The sequence below is a fragment of the Copadichromis virginalis genome, linkage group LG10 (assembly GCF_057382275.1).
Source record: "Copadichromis virginalis isolate Kocher_CV1m ecotype Utaka linkage group LG10, C_Virginalis_male_GT1.1, whole genome shotgun sequence".
Lineage (NCBI taxonomy): Eukaryota > Metazoa > Chordata > Actinopteri > Cichliformes > Cichlidae > Copadichromis > Copadichromis virginalis.
This window is the reverse complement of record NC_140627.1, coordinates 24522359-24547842: the sequence shown is the minus strand read 5'-3', so window position 1 is coordinate 24547842 and position 25484 is coordinate 24522359. Positions and strand designations below refer to the sequence as shown.

The 25484-nt window shown below is 38.6% G+C and overlaps 1 protein-coding gene across 1 annotated transcript in view; it reads left to right on the top strand.

Annotated features, from left to right (window-relative positions):
- The window catches only part of fstl4 (follistatin-like 4), a 230475-nt gene that overhangs the window by 146338 nt on the left and 58653 nt on the right, over positions 1 to 25484 (top strand). Inside the window, exons 5-6 of the mRNA XM_085470780.1 lie at positions 7041 to 7231; positions 9759 to 9879. Of these exons, the coding sequence (XP_085326906.1) occupies positions 7041 to 7231; positions 9759 to 9879 (312 nt within the window). The remainder of the gene's footprint in view (positions 1 to 7040; positions 7232 to 9758; positions 9880 to 25484) is intronic.

The following is a 25484-nucleotide window of genomic DNA, read 5'->3' as shown; positions in this document are numbered from 1 at the left end:
AAGTTATCTTCATCTAATATTGAGTTTGTTTTAATGATCTGAATCAGCGGTCCCCAACCCCTGGGTCATGGACTGATACCGGTCCTTGAGCTGTTTGGTACCAGGCTGCAAGAGTTGAGGCTCGAGTGACATTTATGGTTTTCAGGGTTTTTAGCGTTATTTTTTAAATCGTTTTTAGCGTTAACTCTGGTTTTACTGGGTCTTTTTCCGTGTGTTATGAATAAATCTTCTTTTTTGGCACCGGTACTGGTTTTATTTTGGTATATTTATCCACGACACCGTAAAGTCCAGTCCATGAAAATGTTGTCAGACATAAAACAGTCTGTAGGTTGGGGACCACTGATCTGAAGCATCTAAGTATGATAGATATGGAAAAAAAAAACAAAAAAAAAACTAAGAAAGCAAGAAGGAAGAAAATATTTTTTCACAGTATTGGTGACCACAGTGTTGGTCATAAAAAAGAGGAAAAATAGAGTACGTTTAAATTAAAAAATAAATAAATATTAAAAATACTGTTTGATGCTCATTAAAATGGAGAATGTTAAAGGTTTAAGAGTTTAAGTGTAGAACTGCCACAGAAGAAATTCTAGACAGACTAGCTCACACTAAGCCGATTTAAACAGCTGCCAATAGCGATTATGCAATATGAGACTCTCCTATGACTTGTGTCACCCCCTCTGAGATTGGCTCTGCTCTTGTAGACCTTTCTGCCCTCAGGAGCAAAGAGTGTCCATCATACCCGTGATTATCTGGAAGGGAGGTCCATCACTATTGCATATTAGCAGCACACAGACGGCATGGCAGTAAATAATCCCATCATTTCACCCAGAGGAGGTCAGGCAGACATAAATTTAACACAGAGCAGTTTTACATCCTGGAGGGCATTGTAGGGAGGTTTCATCATCAGAAGGATTGATGTCTTGGATTTCCCCTCCCTCCCTCCCGCTGCCTTTCAGCCAAAGCCAAGAACTCATCCAATGAGTACAGGAGTAATTTTTTGGTTTCTTTGATTAATGTACATCTGAATTGCACTCAGTTTTAGGACTGCTTTGGACCATTTTAATTTCTCAACTGGAATTCTACACAAAATGTTTTGTCAAGCAACTCTTGACAGCAGACCAGCAATGACTCAGTTCTTATGCCTGAGATGCTCAGCACTTAAGAATTGTATAAGCTTTCATGGCATTTATGGGCTCAATTTGTATTTCAAGAGTTTTCTTCTTTTTATAAAATGAAGACAGCAAGAAAGCTTGATTCTTCTAATTGTAATTCCTTCAAACGTGATATACTGTTGTATTGTGTTTGTGTAATTACAAGCAAAGTGCTTCTACAAAGCTTCTGAAATACTTAAGTAATTGAAAATTAAGAGAAAAATGCAGAAGACCAACAAATGCAGTTGCAAAATATATAGTGACTTTTCTGAGAAAGTCATTGAGTTTCCTTAGGAAACCTATACAATGAAAAGCATTGTACTGAAACGTTGTACTGAAATGCAGTACTGTACAAAAGTCTTGAAATGAGCCACACCTTGTTTCTTTATTTTGCATTTAAGGTGCCAGATTGGGTTTTGTTTGTTTGTTTTAAGTGCTTTTGAGCAATAGTTCTCCAGGCTCTCTCAAGTTTTTCTTTGGACTCTGGCTGCCTTTTCACAAATTTTCAGTCCAGTCCTTGTACATGATCATTTTCAGAACAATGTTTAGTTTATTTTAGTTTCCTTGTTCTTAGCAAAGGACCAGTTTTAAACTGTATCTTTAGTCACTTTGTTACTAGCAGCTTCTCTTAAAAAACTGAACAAAAAAACCCCCAACATTTTTATCCTAATTTCTTTAATTGAATCGATGAAAAATGCCAACGTTTGACAGGGATAAAATAGTTGAAAAACACATTTTTCCACCACTGTCCACAAGGTGTATAGAGTGTCATTTAAAAAATGAGGAAGCTGGAAGTGGGCAACGAAACAGGAAGAGATGCAGCTGGCCATATGACTTGGTCTGTCTGGTGGAACCTCATCAGAAATGGTCTAAGTTGAAGCGTGACTGCCACCAAGCCATTTTTAAGAAAGGAAAACAACAATACAACAACTGGACCGGAAATCAGTGACAACAAGTTTTATGGAGGGATTAATCCAAATTTGAGGTTTTTTGGTTCAAATATTCAATATGTACGGCGGAGGTCAGAAAAGAGGTACAACAGTATCTACAGTATCATCATATCAGTATCTACTGTAAAACACAGTGGAGGCCATGTCATGGATTGGTGCTGAATTTCAGCCTTTGGCGTTGGGATCTTGTCAAAACTAATGGAAATATAAATCCTGAAAACTATTCAGATTTTGATCCATCTACAACACTGGAAAATATATGATTGGGAACAGCTTCATATTTCACTATGTCGAGGATTTCAAACACACTGCCAGAGCAGTAATAGCATGCTTGGATAGAAAGAGACACTGTGGGACACTGTCATTCATGGATTGGCCTCCCCAGAGCCCAGACCTGAACGTTCATCTTACGAATCATCTTAAGAGAGCAGAACTAAAGGCAGCTAACATCCAACAAGGAGCTCTGAATGTCCTTCATGAAGTCTGAAGAACTATTCCTGAAGACTATTTAATGAAACTAAAGGACAGCTTGCCTATGAGAATTTAGGCTGTGTTAAAGAATAAAGGTGATGATGGCTGTGGTCATATTGACGTTCCAGTTTCTTCTTACTGTATTTCCATGTTTCCATATTTCAGTAAATCATTGAACCTATTTCCAATTTTCCTTACAAAAGGAAATAAGTGGTGACTCAAGATTTCTTTTAACAATACTGTATTTTGTTACACTCTCTTGCTGCCCCCTTCCATCACATTTTTTTTGTGCCTTTTAGAGTTATCACATCTTTAAATATCCATGACATTTTGTCCTCTAATGCAGCGCTTTCAAATTCCCTTTTGAAAGAGAATTTCTTCCTTGGCTCTTTGTCTCTCTGTTTGTTTTCCCCTGCTTGACATTTATAAAGTAAGCGCTTGGAGGATGCTGTGAACAGTAGAGAGTAGCTCCGTCTCCGGGACATTGAGCGTCCATGGTGCGAGCAGCTTCGGATCACTCACTTAAGCAGCTAACATTTCAAATGGACAATAAAGAGAGTCCTGGTCCCTCTAGAACAATAAAACAGTGTTAGAGTCAGGGGTGGATGCACTGTAATACAGACAGATATTTCTCTGCCACAGCTGCAGCTGCTGTGCTCAGCAGAAGGGGAAAGGCTGAATCAAAGGACGCTCACTACACCAAAGAAAGGGAGCACGATTCACTCCAGCATTCAAGTTTACTTCAGGTGTAACATTAATTTTCTCTCCATGTATCAAAGGTGTATTTATACAGGGAGTGCAGAATTATTAGGCAAATGAGTATTTTGTCCACATCATCCTCTTCATGCATGTTGTCTTACTCCAAGCTGTATAGGCTCGAAAGCCTACTACCAATTAAGCATATTAGGTGATGTGCATCTCTGTAATGAGAAGGGGTGTGGTCTAATGACATCAACACCCTATATCAGGTGTGCAGAATTATTAGGCAACGTCCTTTCCTTTGGCAAAATGGGTCAAAAGAAGGACTTGACAGGCTCAGAAAAGTCAAAAAATAGTGAGATATCTTGCAGAGGGATGCAGCAGTCTCAAAATTGCAAAGCTTCTGAAGCGTGATCATCGAACAATCAAGCGTTTCATTCAAAATAGTCAACAGGGTCGCAAGAAGCGTGTGGAAAAACCAAGGCGCAAAATAACTGCCCATGAAGTGAGAAAAGTCAAGCGTGCAGCTGCCAAGATGCCACTTGCCACCAGTTTGGCCATATTTCAGAGCTGCAACATCACTGGAGTGCCCAAGAGCACAAGGTGTGCAATACTCAGAGACATGGCCAAGGTAAGAAAGGCTGAAAGACGACCACCACTGAACAAGACACACAAGCTGAAACGTCAAGACTGGGCCAAGAAATATCTCAAGACTGGTTTTTCTAAGGTTTTATGGACTGATGAAATGAGAGTGAGTCTTGATGGGCCAGATGGATGGGCCCGTGGCTGGATTGGTAAAGGGCAAAGAGCTCCAGTCCGACTCAGACGCCAGCAAGGTGGAGGTGGAGTACTGGTTTGGGCTGGTATCATCAAAGATGAGCTTGTGGGGCCTTTTCGGGTTGAGGATGGAGTCAAGCTCAACTCCCAGTCCTACTGCCAGTTTCTGGAAGACACCTTCTTCAAGCAGTGGTACAGGAAGAAGTCTGCATCCTTCAAGAAAAACATGATTTTCATGCAGGACAATGCTCCATCACACGCGTCCAATTACTCCACAGCGTGGCTGGCAAGAAAGGGTATAAAAGAAGAAACACTAATGACATGGCCTCCTTGTTCACCTGATCTGAACCCCATTGAGAACCTGTGGTCCATCATCAAATGTGAGATTTACAAGGAGGGAAAACAGTACACCTCTCTGAACAGTGTCTGGGAGGCTGTGGTTGCTGCTGCACGCAATGTTGATGGTGAACAGATCAAAAAACTGACAGAATCCATGGATGGCAGGCTTTTGAGTGTCCTTGCAAAGAAAGGTGGCTATATTGGTCGCTGATTTGTTTTTGTTTTGTTTTTGAATGTCAGAAATGTATATTTGTGAATGTGGAGATGTTATATTGGTTTCACTGGTAAAAATAAATAATTGAAATGGGTATATATTTGTTTTTTGTTAAGTTGCCTAATAATTGTGCACAGTAATAGTCACCTGCACACACAGATATCCCCCTAAAATAGCTAAAACTAAAAACAAACAAAAAACTACTTCCAAAAACATTCAGCTTTGATATTAATGCGTTTTTTGAGTTCATTGAGAACATGGTTGTTGTTCAATAATAAAATTATTCCTCAAAAATACAACTTGCCTAATAATTCTGCACTCCCTGTAGTGGGAAAGAGCTCATTAGTTCTTTAAAATAATCAGAATTTAATTATCATCTTTCAGTTAAGAAGCACTGGCACAAAATCTAATATAACACTCAATCTTTTTAACATGTGCAGCAGCAGAAATAACATTGTTTAATACTTTTGTTTCTCCCTGTATATGTACTCAGGGGACCACAGTAAGTCTGAGCAAAGATAGGATTGTTCTTACTGTATATGACAAGATGTAAATCAGCTTGGTGGGGGATGTGTGTGTTAATTTATTTCTGTCCTTCCAGCACAGGGATAAGAATGACAGTTAGGTGATGATCCCTCATGTCTGAGCCATCTCACGCCTCATTCCCCTTGAAGGAATAACATTGAACAGGGATTTACCCAAGACCTTGACTTGACTGCCTGCATGCAGAGAAGAGTGTGCATTGTCTTTCTTTTTTTGTACAGCTGTGCGAGTCTTTGGTTTGTAATAAGTAGGAGGGTCACCAGCCTTAAGGGTGTGCGTGTGTTTCTCTGGCTTCATCTTTGCCAGTTTTATGTGCGACGCATGACGCGGTCCTTCCAATAAAATGAACAGGAGATAACTGAGATTTATTGGTTTGATTATTTTCTATAACTTACTGTTTTTCAAACTGACCTCTTCCACCAAGCGTGACTGCTTGATAGATGTGCTTGATTAACAGAATTGAGTACTACAAATTAGAGGCCACAGTAACCTCAAGTTCCAGTTTCATAACTTCATATGTTATCACTAGCTCCGGTACGCAATTCATCAAAGCAGGAATGACCCCCAAACTGTTGTTCCAACAAGCTCCAAATTATCTTTTAAATTTTTTTTTTATGATGCACTGGACATCAAGAGCCACAAGAGCAAACATTCCCAAATGTATACTCAAGCTTGACTGAGGTTTATTTACTACCATGTTTAGTCATGTGTTGCGGTCATTCATCCTTAATCAGTTTTCAGGTTCAGGTATTATATTATGTTATGTTAAGCTTTTTTCTGTTTTTCTTCACTAAACAAAAAAGAAAGCCTTTCTCTTTCTCTTGCGGAAGAGACTTCATTGACAACAGAAACCTTCATTTTGTATTCATACAAATAGAAATATGCTCTTCTTTAATATGCACCTTAACACTGCAGAACACTGTGCTTTTCCTGCAGCCCAGTCGAACCTGTGTTAACTTTGCTGCAGTGACTGCTGGGCTAACAAATGTAGACATGCTTTGGCAGTGCTATGCCCTGCTGTGGGTTTGACATCAAAAGGAGACGCTGGGAATAAACTTCTGAGTCTATTAAGCCCATCATGTCCCTTAATTTTGCATTTGTTAGCATTCGTGGCTGTTGAGTTGTCGGAGGACATTAGGCGGTGAGATCCATCTCTATATACTCTCAGAGGGGGATCTCCTGCTCTGCAATAACTGGGGATGGATGTCATATTCAGATTTAGTTATATAAAAATTTTAAAACATTTTTTACTGTGCTTCTGACTTGCAAGTAGCCCTTACTTGACCTTACCTTCTCATAGCATACTGCCAACAGATAAAGTCACGTGATACACAACCAAAGGAGGGTCACAAAAATAGCAAAATAACAACATGATCTTATTTTTTGTCTGTTCTTTACTCCAAACGTTTCTCACAGCAGACGAATAAACACAGGTTGCATGATTTCTTTGTGGTTTCTAAGTTTTTGTTGCACATAATTAAACAGAACCTTGCTGAGAATTAAAAAAGGCCTGGTTTAAAGCATGAGCTTTAATCCCTTAGAAAAGCAGTACAAGAAGCTTGAGAGGGTCTAAATGCGAATGTGTACCTATTGTTTTCACTTGGATTCAAGGATTACTTGTAATTAGTTGGACCCCTGCACAGAAAAGCTGTCAGACAAATTATGCAAACAAAAAACGAATATTTTTTTAAATGAGTGAACACTCAAGGACACATGTACGGATGTACGAACAGACACATTATCTGTCCCATTTGCCTTCCTTTCCTCTCCTCCCACTCGGAAACACGCAAACACATTAAATCCAATTTGAAGCTACAATCCAAAGGCTTCGGCTTGTGCAATTGAGGTTAATCAAATGTCTTTTTTCCCCCCCCATATTTGTGTTCGTTCTTCTAGGTAATGCATGCACCATGTCAGAGTACAACAAGCTGAAGAGCATGCTGCTGGATATGCAACCAAAAGCGCTTAAGGCTGGGGAGCAAAATCAGAAGAGAGACATGGAGGAGAAGAGAGCGCTGGTGGACACCATGTTTAAATACCTGGATGCGAACCAGGATGGCCGACTGATCAGTGATGAACTGGAAAAGGTGAGTGTCAAATGAATCAACACAGCTGTGTGAAAGAAGAGATAAATGGCTGGGAGTGTTTTGTTTGCCATAAGTGTTTGTAACAGTTTTTGTTTGTGGACTTGTCTCCAACAAGTATTTCCAGTTTAAATGTATCACTGTGCAAATTTACAAAAAGAAAAAGAAAATGCTGGCAGATTTTTTTTAAATAACGTTTGTTTGTTTTTTTAATTCTATTAAATTATATATAATGTGATCCTTTAAATAGAAGCCTGTATTGCTTACAGTGGGTAATTAGTCAACCACATTTTTATCTTCATCTACACCAATGATCAAGACAGTGTGATCAAGTTATAAGTGAGAGTGGCTGGAACATTTAGTCATCTTGCTTAACAATAAGAAAAGCTGTCTTCCCACCCGGGGCTGATGGGAAAAATTTGGCATTGATATTTGACTCAATTAAATTACCGTGAGTGTCATCTGGTATCTTGAATTGGGCATCAGAGATGTGTGTTAATTAGACTCCACCTAGCCAGTTCTATGATATCAGTGACTGCCATTGTGCTAATATGCAGTAAACCATGTTAGCCATAGTTGACATCAGACTGGAGCAGGAACAGATGTTTATATGTGCATTTTAAATTTGCTGTTGCTCTTTATTATTATGTGGGCATCCAAAGACAAAGGTTGCATGATGCCAAAGGAATATAAACTCAGTACGGGTTAAAATGAATTCTCAAAAGTGCTTCAGCTCTTTCCAAGCTCTTTAGACTTCAGTAATTATTCTCATGTTATCTCACTGTGGCTTTATATTGCAACCAGAGTGTTGTCCAAGTTTAGAATTTCAGTGACTTCTGCCTTTTGTGACAGATCTGTATTGAGGGAATTATTAATGCTGATATATGTCCACATGAAATCTTTAGATTGGACACTCACATCCTGAGGAATTCATAAATTCAGTTTCGCAGAGATAATGCTTTTAAGAATCAAAGATGAATCCCAGTCATCCCTCCAGACTGTCTCCAGTTTTGGATCTGTCTATTGTCACAGATGGTCTTGGAGGGTAAAATCCTGTCCTTAGGTTTGAAATATTTAATTCAAATGCCTAAGGACAGAGTTATCTGTGACAGGAAAAACATGGCTGCAGTCAGCTGCAGGCTGGCTCATGAAAAAAAAAAAGTTTGGTATATCCATTATTATGCCATGTGACATGTCCAGAACCATATAAAATCAGCTGGAGATAAATGCTAAGCTGGAATAGCTTGGAATGGCAGTTTACTTTTTTCCATTAGATCTTGACCTAAAAACATATTTTACAGGAAATTTATTATTATTATTATTATTATTATTATTATTATTATTATTATTATTATTATTGTATCGAACTGTACCTTGATATATTAAAGCAAATATTGACTTGCTCTTCTCTTACAAGGGTCTCAGCTCACAGATTTTAGAAAAATAAAGCCAAAATAACTAAATAAATAAATAGAATAACCACATAAGGATTCAATTTCCAGAATTTACTGTCCAGGCGTTTTTGTTGTTGCTGTTATAATAAATTCTAAGCACATAAATATTGGCACTAACTAAAAAGATTAGGTGAGGTGTCCTACATAAATGCTACATAAGCAGTCTAGCTTTCTAGCATGGGCCAGCATCTGATAAATATAGAGTTACACTGAGAAGCATTTTTATTCTCTTATTTCTAGAGAAGAAACAACTTTTACAGAATAAGCGAGGCTGAGTTTTTTGTTTAACTTCCTAAAAACTGCTAAACATCACCCACTCAAAGATGGTTCCCCTGAGAGTGAAGTACTGCTACTACTGCAAAAGAGGACTCATAAATGACAGCGAATGGATGTGAGAGTGGTGAGTCTTCCCAGGGGAACATCTTTGAATTAACTCAGGTGCAGCATGCAAGAGTAGCAGGACCAGATACTCTTAAAAAGGAAAGACAATCAGTATAGCACTAACATGACGGATTACATATTTAATCCACTACCTTTAATGAGAATGGAAGTACACTCAGGAGTTGTGAGTCTGATTCTCTTGTATATAGTACATTTGGTATTTAATTATGATGAGAGACAGCTGAACAGTGCTGTTTTGTTTTGTTTTAAATATGGAAAAAGTGGCAATTTCTCTCCTCATAGCACAGCAAAGTCAAAATAAAATCTTCATTAAAAAAGGCTCTATTAGAGGTTTAATCACTAATATATCACTTTTATAAAAGTAATAACCAGTGACTGTAAAAAGTATTGTTTTAATTAAATAGAGGATTCTGTGATTTTCCCCTTCAGTATTTGAAACTAGGCTATTAAAGTGATACAGAAAAGTTCAATTTGTACAGTATCTTTCCTTCTGAGTATGAATAATGTGGTTCTTTCTTACTACACATAGCTTAGGATCATAAAAAGATGGAGGCAAGAGAGAAACAATGAATAAAGCCTATAATAAGATATAGGACTATGGCACCTGTGTATAGATGTTTCCTTTTGATGACTGAATGGATGTATTCTGTGTTGTGTGTGTGTATATGTGTTAGATCTCCATGAAAGAGCACCTGGAGGACAGCCTGCTGGAGTGCACCATGCAAGACCTGCTACGCTATGACGACTACAACAACGATGGCCATCTCAGCCTCCACGAGTTCTACACAGCTTTCCGTAAATATTTTTCTATCCTTTTTTTTCCCCTTACAAAAAATGCACAGTTAATCTGTTAAAATATGTACGTATAATACTAACATATAGCGACATAAGCCATTTATTTGTTAAAAAAGATGGCACAAAAAATATGTGTAAGGTACGGGTGACGTACTTACTGTTGGTACATTTTAGAATTTCACAACATCACAATTCAATCAGCCTCTCCACAGCAGTTCTGAGGATAAAAGATTTCCTGGAACAGATAAATTGATAATTGCATCTGGAATCATCTGGAAGAGCTATAATAGCTTTTGGGGTTTAGGCTGAGTGGCAGCTGAGAGCATGCAGGTTCCACTTTATTAGGACCAAAAATCACAACTCCGTCACTAATGTTGCTATAGCACCGGCATGAAAATTGCTAGACACAGAGGCAACCTGCTGCAAATCTTGTTCTCAAACTCGCTATCTAATTTGATCATTGTCTTATCTTGCGTGTAAGTTCAAACTGTATTGAACTATGCTGCAAAATGGTAATAAAGTTGATGAATCCAGCAGCTAGTTATGGCAGGTGGCCATTTCCAAAGCTTTACCTTTGGCTTGTGCGGGTCCATTAAGCTCCACCATTAATTTAGCCCCTTAATGACTGGGCCCCCTGTTGTATTTTCTGTACTTGCTCCCTCTGGGCGATGTGCTCCGTAAACATAATGTGTCCTTCCACATCTTTGCCGATGATATTCAGATCTACCTCCCTCTGAGGTTGAACTGCAATGTTTCTTTGCAGCCGCTACTCTCCTGCTTGTCTGACATTAAGACTTGGATGACTCTTAACTTCTTACACCTTAATGAAAGCAAAACTGAAGTCATTGTGTTTGGGCTTCCTAAAGATCCCAACTTCTCTCTTGACTTTTTGGGACCCCTAACCTCCGATTGCACTTCTTCCATTAAGAGTCTTGGTGTTATTTTTGACAATGCTTTTAAACTTGATAAACAAATCAGCTCTGTAGTTAAGGGATCTTTTTATCATTTGCGGATTTTAGCCAAAGTCAAGTCTTACCTTTGCAGGAACGATCTAGAAAGAGTGGTCCATGCTTTTATTACTTCACGGCTAGACTACTGCAATTCCCTCTATGCTGGCCTAGATCGTTCCTGTCTACATCGCCTTCAACTGGTGCAGAACGCTGCCGCTCGCCTGTTGACCGGTTCAAAAAAAAGAGACCACATCACTCCGGTTCTCTGCTCTCTCCACTGGCTCCCAGTTGCCTTTAGGATTGATTTTAAAATCTTATTGCTGGCTTTTAAGGTTTTAAATGGCACTGCACCTTCTTACCTGTCAGAACTCCTTAGTACTTATCGCCCCAGGAGATCTTTGAGGTCAGCCGACCTGATGCTTTTAGATGTTCCCAGGTATAAATTAAAGACAAAGGGAGAGAGGGCGTTTGCTGTGGCTGCACCCAGACTGTGGAACAGTTTACCTCCTCACGTCAGACTCTCCAAAAGCCTAGAAACTTTTAAAACCGCTCTTAAAACTCACCTCTTTTCATTGGCTTTTAGAAAGGTTTAATTTATTTGTTTTATATATTTTTATTTTATTTTTATCAGCGAGGTGTTATTACGAAATTGTGTTCTATTGTATTTTTATCTGTATTTACTGTACAGCACTTTGGTCAGCCTTGGTTGTTTTTAAATGTGCTCTATAAATAAACTTGACTTGACTTGACTTGACTTGGTTTAAGTGGAAGTCATCCTGCTATTATTTGGTTACAGTCCTTTCACCTTCCAGATGGGCAGTGAAAAGCCATTGCATGGTATTTATCTACCTACAGGTTTGCCTGCAGCATTTTAGGCCAGGTTAGTCAATGCATTTTATGTTTGACAAGCGGCTGAAGAAGTGGGCAGGGACCAATAACACAAGCTATTGATCAGATGACACTCAAGGTTAAGTGTTGGGCTGCAGAAAGGCAACACCGAGGGGGAGCAATTATGTTTGAGTGGCACATCTGGTGTTCTGGATAATGTTGATGGTGTTAAATTGTGTGTGTTTGCATGTTTGTGTATGCGTGTGTTTCTGCGATGCAGTCCGAGGTCTCATTAGTGTGGGTAGTGTGGGAAACCAAAAAGCCAGGAATCACAGGTGTGTTTAACAGGGTGGGCATTTACAATATGGACGCAAGTTTGGAAAAATGAAAAATTAACCTAAATGATGTGAGAAGGATTTTTTCCCCGCATTGATTTTCTTCCATGCAGCCAAATGCTTGATCTCAGGGCGAACATTTTAAATACAAGCCTTAGTCATGTTTTGGGGATCATATACCTCAAAGCACTAGGTTAGAAGGCATATTCAGGAGTCTTTCTTTGGTTTTCATGGTTCTCTCTGTTGGTGCTTTTCTTCTATTCTGTAGCTTTGATGTAAAAATCACAACCCTTTGGCCATTTTCCAAGAAGCCAACTCGAGCTTCACTATTATTCCCACAGTCTCTGAACTTGTTCTGTTATGAAACACAGTGTGTTTTTCTATTATTTTTATTATTTTGCCCCTCCATGTTGCCTTTGCCTTATTTAATGTATAAACCAAGCAAGTAAACCACCATTCAAAGCTCTGTCCTGCTGTCAGATATTTTTTTTTTCCACCACAAATTGAATAGAGGGCAATATGTGCTTTGCTAATACTCCTTAGATGATTACATTCTTATTGATTTTACCCTTGTACTCGACCTTTTTACAATCCCAGCAAGGTTCTTTGTGACCTATTTTTTACTTTTCTTAACTGTCATTGCGTCCTGTGTTAAGTGGATCCCACTTAAACACCTATTTTTGTCTCCAAGGGCATAGATTTAGAATTAAAATCAAAGAATAACACTGATTAGATTTACTGATGCGTTGTCAGAAATGAGAAGCAGCAATCACATCTATATTTGTATCATAGATAGTGCTCTTATCCAAACAGCACAAACATGGTGCAAAACCTACTGAGGTGCATCATATGAAAAGGCAGCAAAAGATACAAACCAAGAACTCAGGTAGGCAGAAAACGCAATTAGGGACAACCGCACTTTCCAGTATTTCCAGTATTTCCAGTGGTTGTCACCTGCACAGATTTAACATAGGTCATTTAACAGTTTTGAATACAAAAATGATGAATAGCTTATATTTTGCCCCAAATAAGCAGTCAGCCTGTGACATTTGTGGATTTTTGGTCTTTGGTCTGTTGAGATAGACACTGCGACTGATCAGCAGTTTCTTGTAAACCAGGTGTTTAATCATTCACGAACATACTACAGTTGACTATTTATTAATTTTACATTAATGCTGAACCACAATAACTCAGTTTGATTCGTAAAGTTAACAAAGATAGATAAACGAAAAATGTTTTTTGTATCTGCAAGTTGTGAAATTTTAAGAGCAAGCAGTGAAATCCAAAACTAGATATATATTAAAACATACCGAAGTGAAAGTGGTCTGTCTCATAAGCACTTCATCTTTGAATCTATCCTGTAATTTACTGCATTGTGTGGAAGCTAGCTTTACTCTGTGTCACTAGAATCTGCAGTTTTTGTCTTCTTGATTATTGTGTCCATGTCCCATTAATTTCAGTTGCCTGTGCATGGACATTTGACAGAACAATGTCCAGCACTGGTCAAGATACCCATTGCTTTTCTCTGAAATCACTTACAATTTGCATATTATTACTCATGGTACCTTCAAACACATTTTGAAGGTACCAAAAAAAAAAAGTTAAGTAACCAAATAGCTAGAGGTATATCGTTATAGAAGGAACCTCTAATGTGTTTAATAAAAAGAAATGCTTTAAAAAATATAAGATTGATGTTTTTGCCATTTTATGGTAAAAAGCTACTCAAGTTGGTATTTCAGTGCAAAGTTGTTGTTGTTTTTTTCTCTTTTATTGCTTATTTTGCAGTTCACACCATTAATTCAGAGGTTTTGCTCAGAAGAGCCAGAAAAAGAATGACCTCTTGTTCTGCTTTACTGAATAATCAACATTCTCTTTCCCATAGAGCATATTGCGGGACAGAGATAACAGCATAATGGCTTTAAATTAGCTCTGTAGCCTCCTAATGGTTTAGGGTTTCAACAGGGTTCTGTTTCCCAACATTTATTACAGTGTCAACATTCTGTAGGAGTCGGTTGCTTGTACACGTGACCTTTGTGTCCAAATTAAAACCACTGTAATTACACAATAATAAATGTGCAGGAACGTGCCTCGTGGACTGTGTCAGTGATGCGCGTGCCAAGGTGATTCACATTACCTAAATGTTCGGTAAAAGACAACACAGTGCATTAGAATTGAAACTGCTAAGTGAGCAGGCTTATTGAGAGATATCTGTAGCCTGCAGATGTAATATATGTGGACGCACAAGGTCAGAGCTCCTGTGAGGATACATGTGTAGTATATAGAGCTGCCCTGGGGTGAGACGTGGACTGCATGCGCATTATGGCCAGTAACCTTTTGCAAATGTGGAGACTGGGATATCTATGCTGCAATTTTAATTGTGCCATTTCAAGCTATTGTGGTTTTCAGTATAGGTTATGTCGTACATGGAGTCAGTAAACTGCATGCTTTTTAACTGAAAGGTAGAACACACTAGTGTGATATGATAACGTGTGGATTCTCTACGTTCCTATTCATTTTAGAAATTTACAATATAGTGCAACCTTTGTGAATTGCGTAATAATAATTATTAATAATAAATATATCTAGTATTTTTTCATCAAAGGCTGTGTTATTTAAAGCTGAAATATCATGACAATCCTCCAATTTGAATTTGCGTTAATAGATGAAAACTTAAAAAGCAGGAATTTTGGAGGTCCTTCAGTCTGTGCACAGAAGAGCATTCAAACAGCAGAGAAAGATAAACAGTAATGGACAGGAACATGCCTCTGCTCCTTTTTCAGCTGTTTGTTTATTTTAAGTCTTCATGACTGACTCTCAGTCATCAAAACAACAGGAGTGGACCAGAGGACTGATAGGAAAGTGATGCAATGTGTGAAGGAAACAGCAATGCAGCAGCTGAAAGACAGCAAGATGTTTTAAAAGAAAAGATGAGAAGTGCTGACACTGATATCTCAGAGGTTTGTGACTATATTGTACCTGATCAGAGGAGTAGCCTAAACTTCATCTTGCTTTTTCTGTTTGTTTGGTTGGGGTTTTTTTTTTTTTGGTTTTCTTTACAATAGAAAATGCTGGAGGCATGTTGGTATGTAGTGCATGCCAAGGTTGCCGAAGCTGAAGGTCATGTAACTGTATATTTACAGAGCCATTAGTCATTGAGGGACAGTGCAACGAACCACTGGTTCCTTTTTTTTTTTTTTTTTTTTTTTTTGCGAAAGTACACAGCTGGAAAGCTTCTAATTAGGTCCAGGTTGGTTTTCTGTGGTTCATATTGCTTCACCATGTTTCTCCCACATGCAGTTCTTTCCCTTTAAGCATTTACTCAACTGTGAGTATTTGTTTTCCGTGACGCCAACTAAGAGTGGAATTATGCTGTGATGCTGGGCTGCACTGGCAGGGCCACTCAGCGGCTCTGACTAATTAATCAAAGGAGAGAAGTTGAGACAGAGAGGTAAAAAGAGAGTGAGAAAGAGGAGGATGGCATAAAAAAGAAGGGAGGGGAGAGAGCATCATATGGGGAATTGGCTATTCTGAGAAGGCTAGTGGAGGAACGATAGTGGAAAGTGGTACTGGTGAAAAAAGAGAGACAAAGGGGGAGAAAGCTCCTCTTTGTCGCCGCTGGGACAAATAAGAGAAAGTGAAAACAGAGGTAAGAAAATGATTTGGTTGCAATTGAATATGTAAGAGACTTAGAACAGCCTTGCTAAATAAATGCAGGTTAATAGGTTGAAGAAGGAACTTTGTACAACCTTAGCAGGTGTATTTTGGTGAATTGCACATGTGAAATATGTGTGACCCCATTAAGGGTGATGTATGAATTTATCTGTATTCATTTATAAAATGGCAAAGCCCTGAAAAATGACCCATGGAATTGTGTTTGTATCCCACTTTGTGTGAAGCTTGCATTAGATAGATAGATAACGAAAAAAAATGATTTAATGTTAGCGCAGCAAATGTGAAAGGGAGGTTAACCCCAAGAGTTTAATTAAACCTAACACATCTCAACGCGGCTGAATAAGAACAGAGTTTCATGTATCTCAAGGTTATCAGATTCTTTATTTAATCTGTTCATTTTCAGCTGAATCAATACATTTTGCAGTCAGTAAAATGTTATAATAATGACATATGATAATTATCAAGGAGCAAAGGTGGTCATCGAGACAGTGGCCAAAGCACCAAGGAAAACCAGACTGTAAACACATGATTTTCATTCACACATATGTAGGTATTCAAAGACCAAAATTAACATAGACTATAATTTGCATTTCATCATCCCTGAGTAGGGAGTTTGTTTCTATATCATGTGTATTATCCACGCCTCTGGGTAGATGCTTTCAAATGTTTCCTGCTGAGCTTGGGTTCCATGCTATCACGCTTACAGATTACATGGACAAAAAAAGCTTTAAGGGATGTCCGTGTTGCAAGATAAAATCTTTGTGTAGCTCCTGTCAAGGTTTGATCTTTTGTGCTACTCGAGTTTGCTCTTAATCTGCACAAATGATCTCGCTGAGATCGGATGTCAGTTTTACACGTTGAGCCTGTTGTTCTCTGACAGCCGTGTGAGTGAGCGACCTCCAGCTAAGCTGTCAACAGCAAAGTGACTTTGAAGTGAAGGTCTTGGAATAGTCTTCAGCACCCACACACTCAAAATTACATCAGTCTTTCTTCTGCATTTTATTGTGTTTTTGGCCATTTTGTTTGCACCATGTCCTTCTCCACTTCAGTTCTACTTACAAATTCCTCTTACCTAGTTCACATTGCAGCCTTGTAGCAGTTAGTGAAATAATCGTGAAATGTAATCTATTGATTCGTGTTCCTGGACATGATTTTCCCCTTTTTTGTGCACAACATCTGTCATGGAGTCTGAGGGAAGTTCGATTCGTGTCCATGGACACAAGGTTAAGTGTTTCCAATTTTAAAAAGCTAAAACATTCACATTAGGACTTTAGGGGCCTGGTGGAGGCGTAAGTCAGTCACCACTTGCACAAGAGACTGCAGATCAAATCCCACACAGGATTTTTTTTTTACACTTTCTTTTGGTGCATTTACACTTTAACTGCATTTTCCATCCCCGTTTTCTGTTCACTTATTTTTTGGATAGATTTTGGCAACAGACGTGTGCAGTTAGGCTTAGTGAAAGATCAAGGTTCAAATGCAATGTTAAGTTTTACTTTTTTACTTGCCTGGGTTACACATTCTCTCAAAGGGGTCTTAAAGGATACCTACACTTTTGTTATTTCCTTTCCTTTCATTTCCTTTCATTTCTCCTGGCCAGTGTCTGATACCTCGTTACTGCTCACTGAACCTTTAAAGCTAATTGCCAGTGTGTATAAGGGCCTTTTTGGTGACTTCCAAGTGCCGTTTCTATTTCTGGGTAATTACCCAGTGTCAGGTAGCTGCAGTAACAGGTAAGAGACAGTTGAGATCTTGGTTCTACTTTTTATGTGTTGCACTGAGAGAGATCTGTTTTGAAGATTGCTGTGGCTTAACTTTGCATCAGTAGCAGCTTGCATCTTAATTAGATCCAAGATAGTCCAAAAGTGAAATGCTAAAAGACACACAAAGTATGACTAGACGGGGTGGAGGTGTGTGCATGTGTTTGGGTGTGGGTGGCTGGCTGAGTGGGTGTTTGTGGGGGATAGCATCTTGTGGGCCTTAGTTGTAGCATGTTACTTGGTGCTTTCAAATCACTGTTGCTGCACATGTTAAAATACATTTATCCTAGTTATATTTAATAGTATATTTATATAAAACTATATTACTATAATAACACTATATTTAATACTGCTAACCCATAACCATAGGCATTCACATAACCACATGTAAATATGCATTTCATATACACCGAGAGACCCACAGTCTTTACAGCCAGTGGTCATCCAGCAGTGTTCCGAATACAATAGCGAGAGATGCCCAGTTAGTTGCCATGGCAACTGTGGTTGTCTGTTTAATCTCCAAGTCATTTATTTAGTGCAACACTTACCCACTGCAGCTAATTCCCAGGAGGAGAGGAGGAGAGAGGAGGGGAAACATAAAGTCAAAGAGGAAACAAGCAGAGAGAAACATAAAGCCAGAGGAAGGTAGAGTAAAGTAAGCAATTTGAACCCTGCGCACGATCAACAATTAAGGATTAAACGTGTGCGGTGTGAGATACAGGACTGCATTATCCCCAGGTGCAAACGCTGCACACAGGTGGACATCTTAAGCACATACCAGAGACGAATAGATGAGCCGAGGAAAAGGCAATAGTGAAACAAAAAAGAATATTCTGATGGAGTCTGTTGAGGCTCCTTTATACAAAAACAGCACACTGTGTGCATCTAAACACAAAAATAATAATACGTGAGTGATGTCCCCCATGGATAACTAGAGGCAGTGGGCCATCAGTTTATTTTATGGTATTATAAATACACTTAATGTGCACAGCATCTGAGGCACTGTGAAGCACTCTTCAGTGAAATTCTCAACTGAGACATTCATGCTTTGTAAACATCTGCCAGACTTGACATAAATACTGTCTGTGCAGTGCTTTGATAGAAACACTGATTGTTGTACCTGTAAGTAAAATGTAACTTTGACTTTGATGGAGTGGTTTTAGAGTTACTGGAGGGTTGTTTACCTGCAGTTGATGAAGTGTGATGGACTTGTCTTTTACTCCTGGTGATATTCACGTTCTCTTGTTTTCCTATCCCAATCGCCAAATAATGAAATAAATTAGCAAGCAAGCGGTATATTACACATCATCCAGGTAGGATCTGTTATTTGCCATCATCTCTCTACTCTTTAAATACAGCTTTATTGGAGAAGGTCAATACTATTGTTGTGTCACAGTGTTCAATATGGAGTTGGAGCCACGAGTTTACCATAAGGAATAGCAGCACTAAAATGGATTATCTGGATCATTTTAGTTTACAAAATATATAGAAAAGCTATGCAGGAATTATTGTCATTATTGACTGAGAACCTTCACAGACATGCAGGAATTATATAAAACAAGTACATAAAGCAACAGGAATACTGAAAAAATAAGTAAATAAAACTTCACAGCACTCACACTTTTTAAATTAACTTTTATTGCTGCACTACTAACTAGCTGACTGGAATGATTAGGCTTGAGTTGAATAACAAGAATGAAGGAAATCCAGTACTCTGCAGGGGCTTGGAATGGAAATGTTTCATACACTGATATTTACATTTGTACAATTTGGCTGATCTTATTTTAATATGCTTGGTTATTTTGTAGGTTGATTTTTAAATCTTGATCAGCAAATGGGAGCTGTGACCAAAGGCTGCTGACCTTTAGCCCCATCCCCCCCCCAAAATCAAAAATCCATATTAAGTCACTTTAAAGCCTAAACCATGAAATTAATTTTTTTGAAAATGGATATGTGAAGTCGTTATTATATAGATGAATGTATAAAACAGGAATGAATATTTGCATATATGAGTTTCAGTTTGGATCATAGCAAATATGTAGCAATTTATTAAATGTATTGTGCCATTTATTTTGGTTTTTCATCAACGCAGTCAGGCTTATAAGCAGCAAACATAGTCATTTCAGATTAAGCAAACTTTAGTGTGACATAATATTGCTGCTGTTATTGTGGTTAATCTGGTAGAGTTCATCTGAAAATTACTGGTGTATAGCCGAAGACTGCAGAGTCCATCACTTACAAGCAAAAGGAAACATGTCAAGTCAGGAGTGGCACCAGGATTACACTTGTCAATTCTTTCTAGATTCATGAGGTTGTACACCAAAGCTTTGTCCCCTAAAGTGTGGGGTAGAGTTCTGCTGTAAGAAACTGATAGTATTTGTCATCATTCTTGACGTATGTACCAAAACAACATTTACTCGCTGTTTGCTCCATTCACCAGATTTGCTTCATCCATTTTCACAAAACAAAATCCATGTTGAAGGATCATCTTTGTGGTGCACTGGAGATCCAGCACACATCACAGAACTGCAAGGAAACAGAATGAGATATAACATTCTATATAAAACCTGTTGTGCATGAAGAGATGATCCTGAAAGGGCAGAACAGATACATTTAAATAAGGTGAGTTTTTATAGCAACTGTTATTATTATAATTATTTTCTTTCTTATTGACCAGATTCCAGAATCTTATGAATCGAGATGTGGCAGCATCTCCAACCAAATTTAATTAGTTGGTTTCAGCCAATTAAAAGTGAATATAAGAAGTGTTTATAGCTTAATAGTTGCTAAACTGGAATAACCTGCAGTAGCACTCTTACATCTACATTGCATTTGTCTGTTCCACATAGATTATAAAAACTGGATGTTCTCTGAGAGATATTGACATTTACAGATATGTAGCGAATTAATAACTTAAAAAGATGAAGCAAGTTGAAAGAAAGTCAGTGTGCCCAACAGTGATTGCAGTAAAAATTAAGTTACCATGACACATGGATGATGTATAAATTTGTAATATTAGCAGATACGTTTTCCCATTTTAAAAACACTAACCGAAAATCAAAAGCTGAGGTTAGTGCCTCGTCTACTCATTAAGATAACGCAAAAATTCATCCACAAGCAGCTGAATTTTAATCTTCATATGAACTATTATATGCTATAACTGTATAGTTCAGGTATATGTTTTTTTTTACTAATTGTACATGTCAATTTTAATCCAAGCTACTAAACTTACCAAACAGGATGTCTTTGATGAGAGAGCGAAACCAAATGTTTGCTTTGAGTCTGTTAAACATGCTGCAGTTGTCACGGTGAAGAACAAATTGCACGTCTACTTGTCAATCGCTTGTTTCTTTGACTCTGAGTAGTTGAGTAATCTGGGTCTTCTAAGTGTAGCTAATGTTTTTACTCAAGGCTAAATTTGCAAGCAAAAATCCCACAGTACATGTAGAACATCATATAAGAATTATTAAGATGTGACTTCCTATTGGTGACACACTCGCTGTTCTACCAGACATCTAATATCTCTCATAATTACACATGCTGAATAATCCCATCCGACACTGCCTATGTCCCTGCTTCTCAATTTCCCTCATCCGTCTATCCTTCTTTCATTTCCACCACTTTAATTTCATCGTTATGACTCTAATTAGCCATAGAGATGTAAATCCACGCTTCGCAGGGCCTTGAGGGGTTTCGGTTTGACCTATTACCCTTCCCGACATTTCTTTTCTGCCCCCTCCCCATCCCCATTTCTTATTCCTATTTTTTTCTCCTTTCTCTTTCTTTTTGCAACCAATGGGTCCCGAGGGCAGCAAGTGTGTTTCAGCGCACCGTAATTCACAGGCAGCCGCCCCCTAGGCTGTTAGTGGCACAGCATGTGGTCTGCTTTTATCTCTCTCCTCTAACTCCCACTCGGGCGAGGAAATAATTCATTATCATGCCTCCATTGATTTGGTATTTCTCTAGTTTCTTTAGTGGAACAATCCCCCTTTTCTTCCTCTTCTTTTTTTCTTATTTTAACACCCTTCTTCAATTTCAAACAAGTGTGCATCTTCACCAGTGTTTGTTTAACTCTCTGTAAGTGTGGGTCTGCATGGAAGTGATGATTTTTCTGTTTTTTCTCATCTCTTCAACAATATCCCCTCAAGCATCCACCTTCATCAGCTTTGAAAATCTTCTCTCAGAACAAAGGAGGTAAACACGGCAGAAAAGGGAAAAAACTAGGGGGAATTTTTTTTTTTTTTGCATAAAAAAAGAATATGGTAGCAGAAAACAAGACAACCCAACAAGGTAAGAATAGGACCATATAATCCGTCGTGGTTGGATAACTTTAGCTTATGGCTACACTGCTTCTGTGTAAGAAAGCAAGAAATATTTCCCGTAGAGAGAGCATTCTTCTCTTTGGGTTAACATCTGCTCCGTGTAAATCATCAGCAAGTTGGTCCAGATGGTGTGGTCATAATGTTAAGGTTATGTTTTGATAAAAGAGTTTTCTCCTCTTTATGTATATGATGGGGATGAACACAGGCCAGCGCTGAGTGACGTCACTAAGCTGAACCCAACAAACAAGACAACAAACACTCTGATCTTATAAGGGGATGAAAGAAAGTGGAACGGAATAAAGTGGGAAAAGAATTAAAGTACAAGTGACTAGATGTGGTTGCCTCAAGCTGAAAGCTTATTTCCAAACAACTGAATCACATTCACACACACATCCGAAGCCCAAACAAACACCTAAGGGGTTATTGGTTATAGTACCCCCATATTCAGAAGGATGAAATTGTGTTTGGATCAACCTAAGGACTACAGCTTTAGATAAGTTACAAAAACAAGATGCAAATGTTAACCTGGTGATTCTGCCTGCCTACATGTGTTTACCTGGGAGGAAGGAGAAAATAGGATTTGGGAAGAGGCCAGGAGTGTCAAGAAAAGAGAAGGACAGCTAAGATTGGGAGGATTTAGAAGAGCAGGTGATGTGTAATTGCATGTTTGCACATGTTTATCAAGGCTTAGAGGAGCACAGAGGTGGGCTGAGAGAGGTGCATCGTGAGGAGCAATCAGGGAGTTGAATGGGGGTGCAGACAAAACAAGTAGGTAATACAATTTTGTGTTTATAAGAGTTTGGGCCAGACTGGAGGAAAGATTAGGAGGGTATAAGAGTTTCGAAATTGAAATATAAAGTAAAAGAGCAGCAGAAGTGAAAGGCTAAAGCAGAAGCACAACGGACTACCTGGGTGTAAATCTATGTTAACTTTTGAGACCATGTGCTCTTTATACACATTCCTACTATATCACTGACATTTGAGAGACACCCGCCAGAGAGGACAGATGCTTCTCAGTGCTGGAAGCTGAACTATGACAAGCACACAAGTACAGTAAATACACTTACAGGGACAACAACCGTCAAAAATTTTTTAAAAACTTCCGTTATACACATCATCTTTCTTATCAAGACAAATGAGTTGCAAAGTGCTGTGTGTACAATTCTGTGCTTGTATAGAAGGCGATTTGATAGAAACACCAACTAAACCTGGCAGATCAGTTTCTTGTTTTACAGAGAAGTTTCGATTAGTTTTCTTGCAGTTTTCATAAAGCCACACTGAGGTTTCCTGAGCCGTTAAAAAGAATTACAGTTCTCCTGCATGGCACTCAAGCCAGCAGCCAATATAATTTAGTAGCCTTCAAAGTATTTCTAAAGCCAGAGTTTTCATTCAGTACGGCTTGAAAGAGCTGCTTTGGCAGCTTCAGAACGGTTATATAGTCAAACTTTTTAAAGTGCAAGAGCGAGGTTGATAATAGGGGAGCAGGTATTCCCAAATCTCCAGAGTCTTTATTCTCAAGAGTGCGGTCTGATTCTCCGGTTTAGTTCAATGCTGCACACTCCCAGCTGAGTGTTAGTACACAGTATCTCCTGTGGCAACAAGCTCCTGTTCAACCCAGTCTTCTAAAACAACATGCGCTGAGCTACCTTGAGGGTTAAAGCTCGGAGGCTTTTTCATACCGAGATGATGCAGTGGGTTTTTTTCTCTTTTTTTTGGTGTGCCAGGCTTAATCCAAGTTACAAGCAACACGCAGATGGAACACCTTGAAGTGTAGATAAACTACACATCAGGCATCCAGAAAGAAATTCTGAAGCTTTTGAGTTTGATGCCTTGATGTCATGGAACAGAACCGTGACATTCAGGATTGCAGGAGGCTGCAGAAAAGTATCTGAGGATTTGGAAGGCCCACACCAGCTGGGAGGTAGAAACATAAAGAGATCAGAATGTAATCTATAATTCACAAAACATTGGGCAAATTAGACCCCACTTCAGCCATGACATAATTGTTTGTTTACACGAATTCTCTCCAGTCGAAAGCTTTTATCTTAAGACGGGTATGTAGGAGAAAGTTATCTAATGATAGTGGACTGCCTGAGATAATGATCTCAATTGTTTATCTCTTTTACATGAGAGCTTTTTGAGGTTTGACACCTTTTGTGGCTCATTTTTGTACCCTGCATCGGAACCTTTTAAAAAATATGCTGACTGCATTGTTTATTGCCAGATGAAGGTCTGGGACAGATTTGCCTCATTGTCTGCAACTCATAATGGACTGCAAATGCAAAATTGCCATTGTGACAAAGATCTGAGTCTGCTGGCAAAGCCTTTGTGCTGACACCCATTCTGTATGATGTGCATTTGGTTACCTGTATTCTTAATGTGACAAGCAGTGGAAACATTAATATACTATCTCTTGAAGCAGAAAGGTCAGCTGATATCAAATTTTTACAGGAGATGGTTGGAAATGGTACCCATGTCACTTTAATCAGGCAATTCCAACCCCCAGCCTTTGTGCTGCCCACATACAATCTAACCATTAAAGATGCAAAAATTTAGCCTGAAACTTTCGTAGTGATTTCCAAAGCTCCTGTCATGCTTGGAGGATCCATAATAATTTTGAAGTTCAGCATACGCATGCTGTAGACAAAATTTATTCGCCCATAATTCATTACACGGTAGAAGGAGAGAGAAAGACGGAGGGGGAGTTCTCCAGGGGAAAATATGGAGCAATTAATCAACTTCATCAGCTCATCAGCAGCTTTTTAAAAACACCGTTAGTGGTTATAATGGAGCCATGTTGCGCTACCTATTTAGTTCAATTTTCTGCTAATTAATCAGCCTATATTACTAAGGTATAAAGGAGGAAAATATAGTCAGGTACAAACCACCTGCAATCTCCTTCTTGGTTCATATATCAAAGGATCAGCACATGAATGAAGACATTTCCATAAAGTAAGTGTGTGTGTGTGTGTGTGTGTGTGTGTGTGTGTGTGTGTGTGTGTGTGTGTGTGTGTGTGTGTGTGTGTGTGGTTAATTTGCAAAAATGCATTAAATTCTAGTGAATCCCTTTTTCTTTTTTCTTTTTTTTTTTTACAATCAGCTGGTCTGTTGAGTGGTCCCCAAGTTGCAAAGACAAGGGACCATTAAGTTTTAATGAATGTTTATGTAATGAGAGCATTATTTTTATTGAATCATCAACACTAGTTCAGAGACTTATAATAAATGTACTGATATATGTATATACAGCCTTTAGCATAGGCTGTAATCATTTAGCCCAAACAAATCTAATCGTGTTATGTTACTACCATAAAATAAAATGAGCGTGGTTTCCTGGAACTGGAAGAAATGTGAAAGGAGTGTCCTGACGGTAAATGTGATACTTAAGCCAATGCTGAGCTACATTAATCTACAAATATGGAGTCATAATTCTGAAAAGTCATGCTCTTGTCTGTAGATAATAAAGAAACCTTAAACCAAAGCCAAAACCGTTTCCATTAGTATTCATAACAGAGGCAACTCTGAAGGCTATTGCTAATGTGTAGTTTTATTCTTCAGAGGCTCTTGATTCTGTGTATGGAGTTGCTAAATTGGAGGAGAACTATGATAAAATATTTAAAGTGACAAGACTTGTACCCTGCTTCTATGGAAGGAATGGGATAGGCTCCAGCCCTTTCATGACCCTGATATGGATATTTGGAAGAGGATGCATGGATGGATGGATGGATGGATGTTTTACTG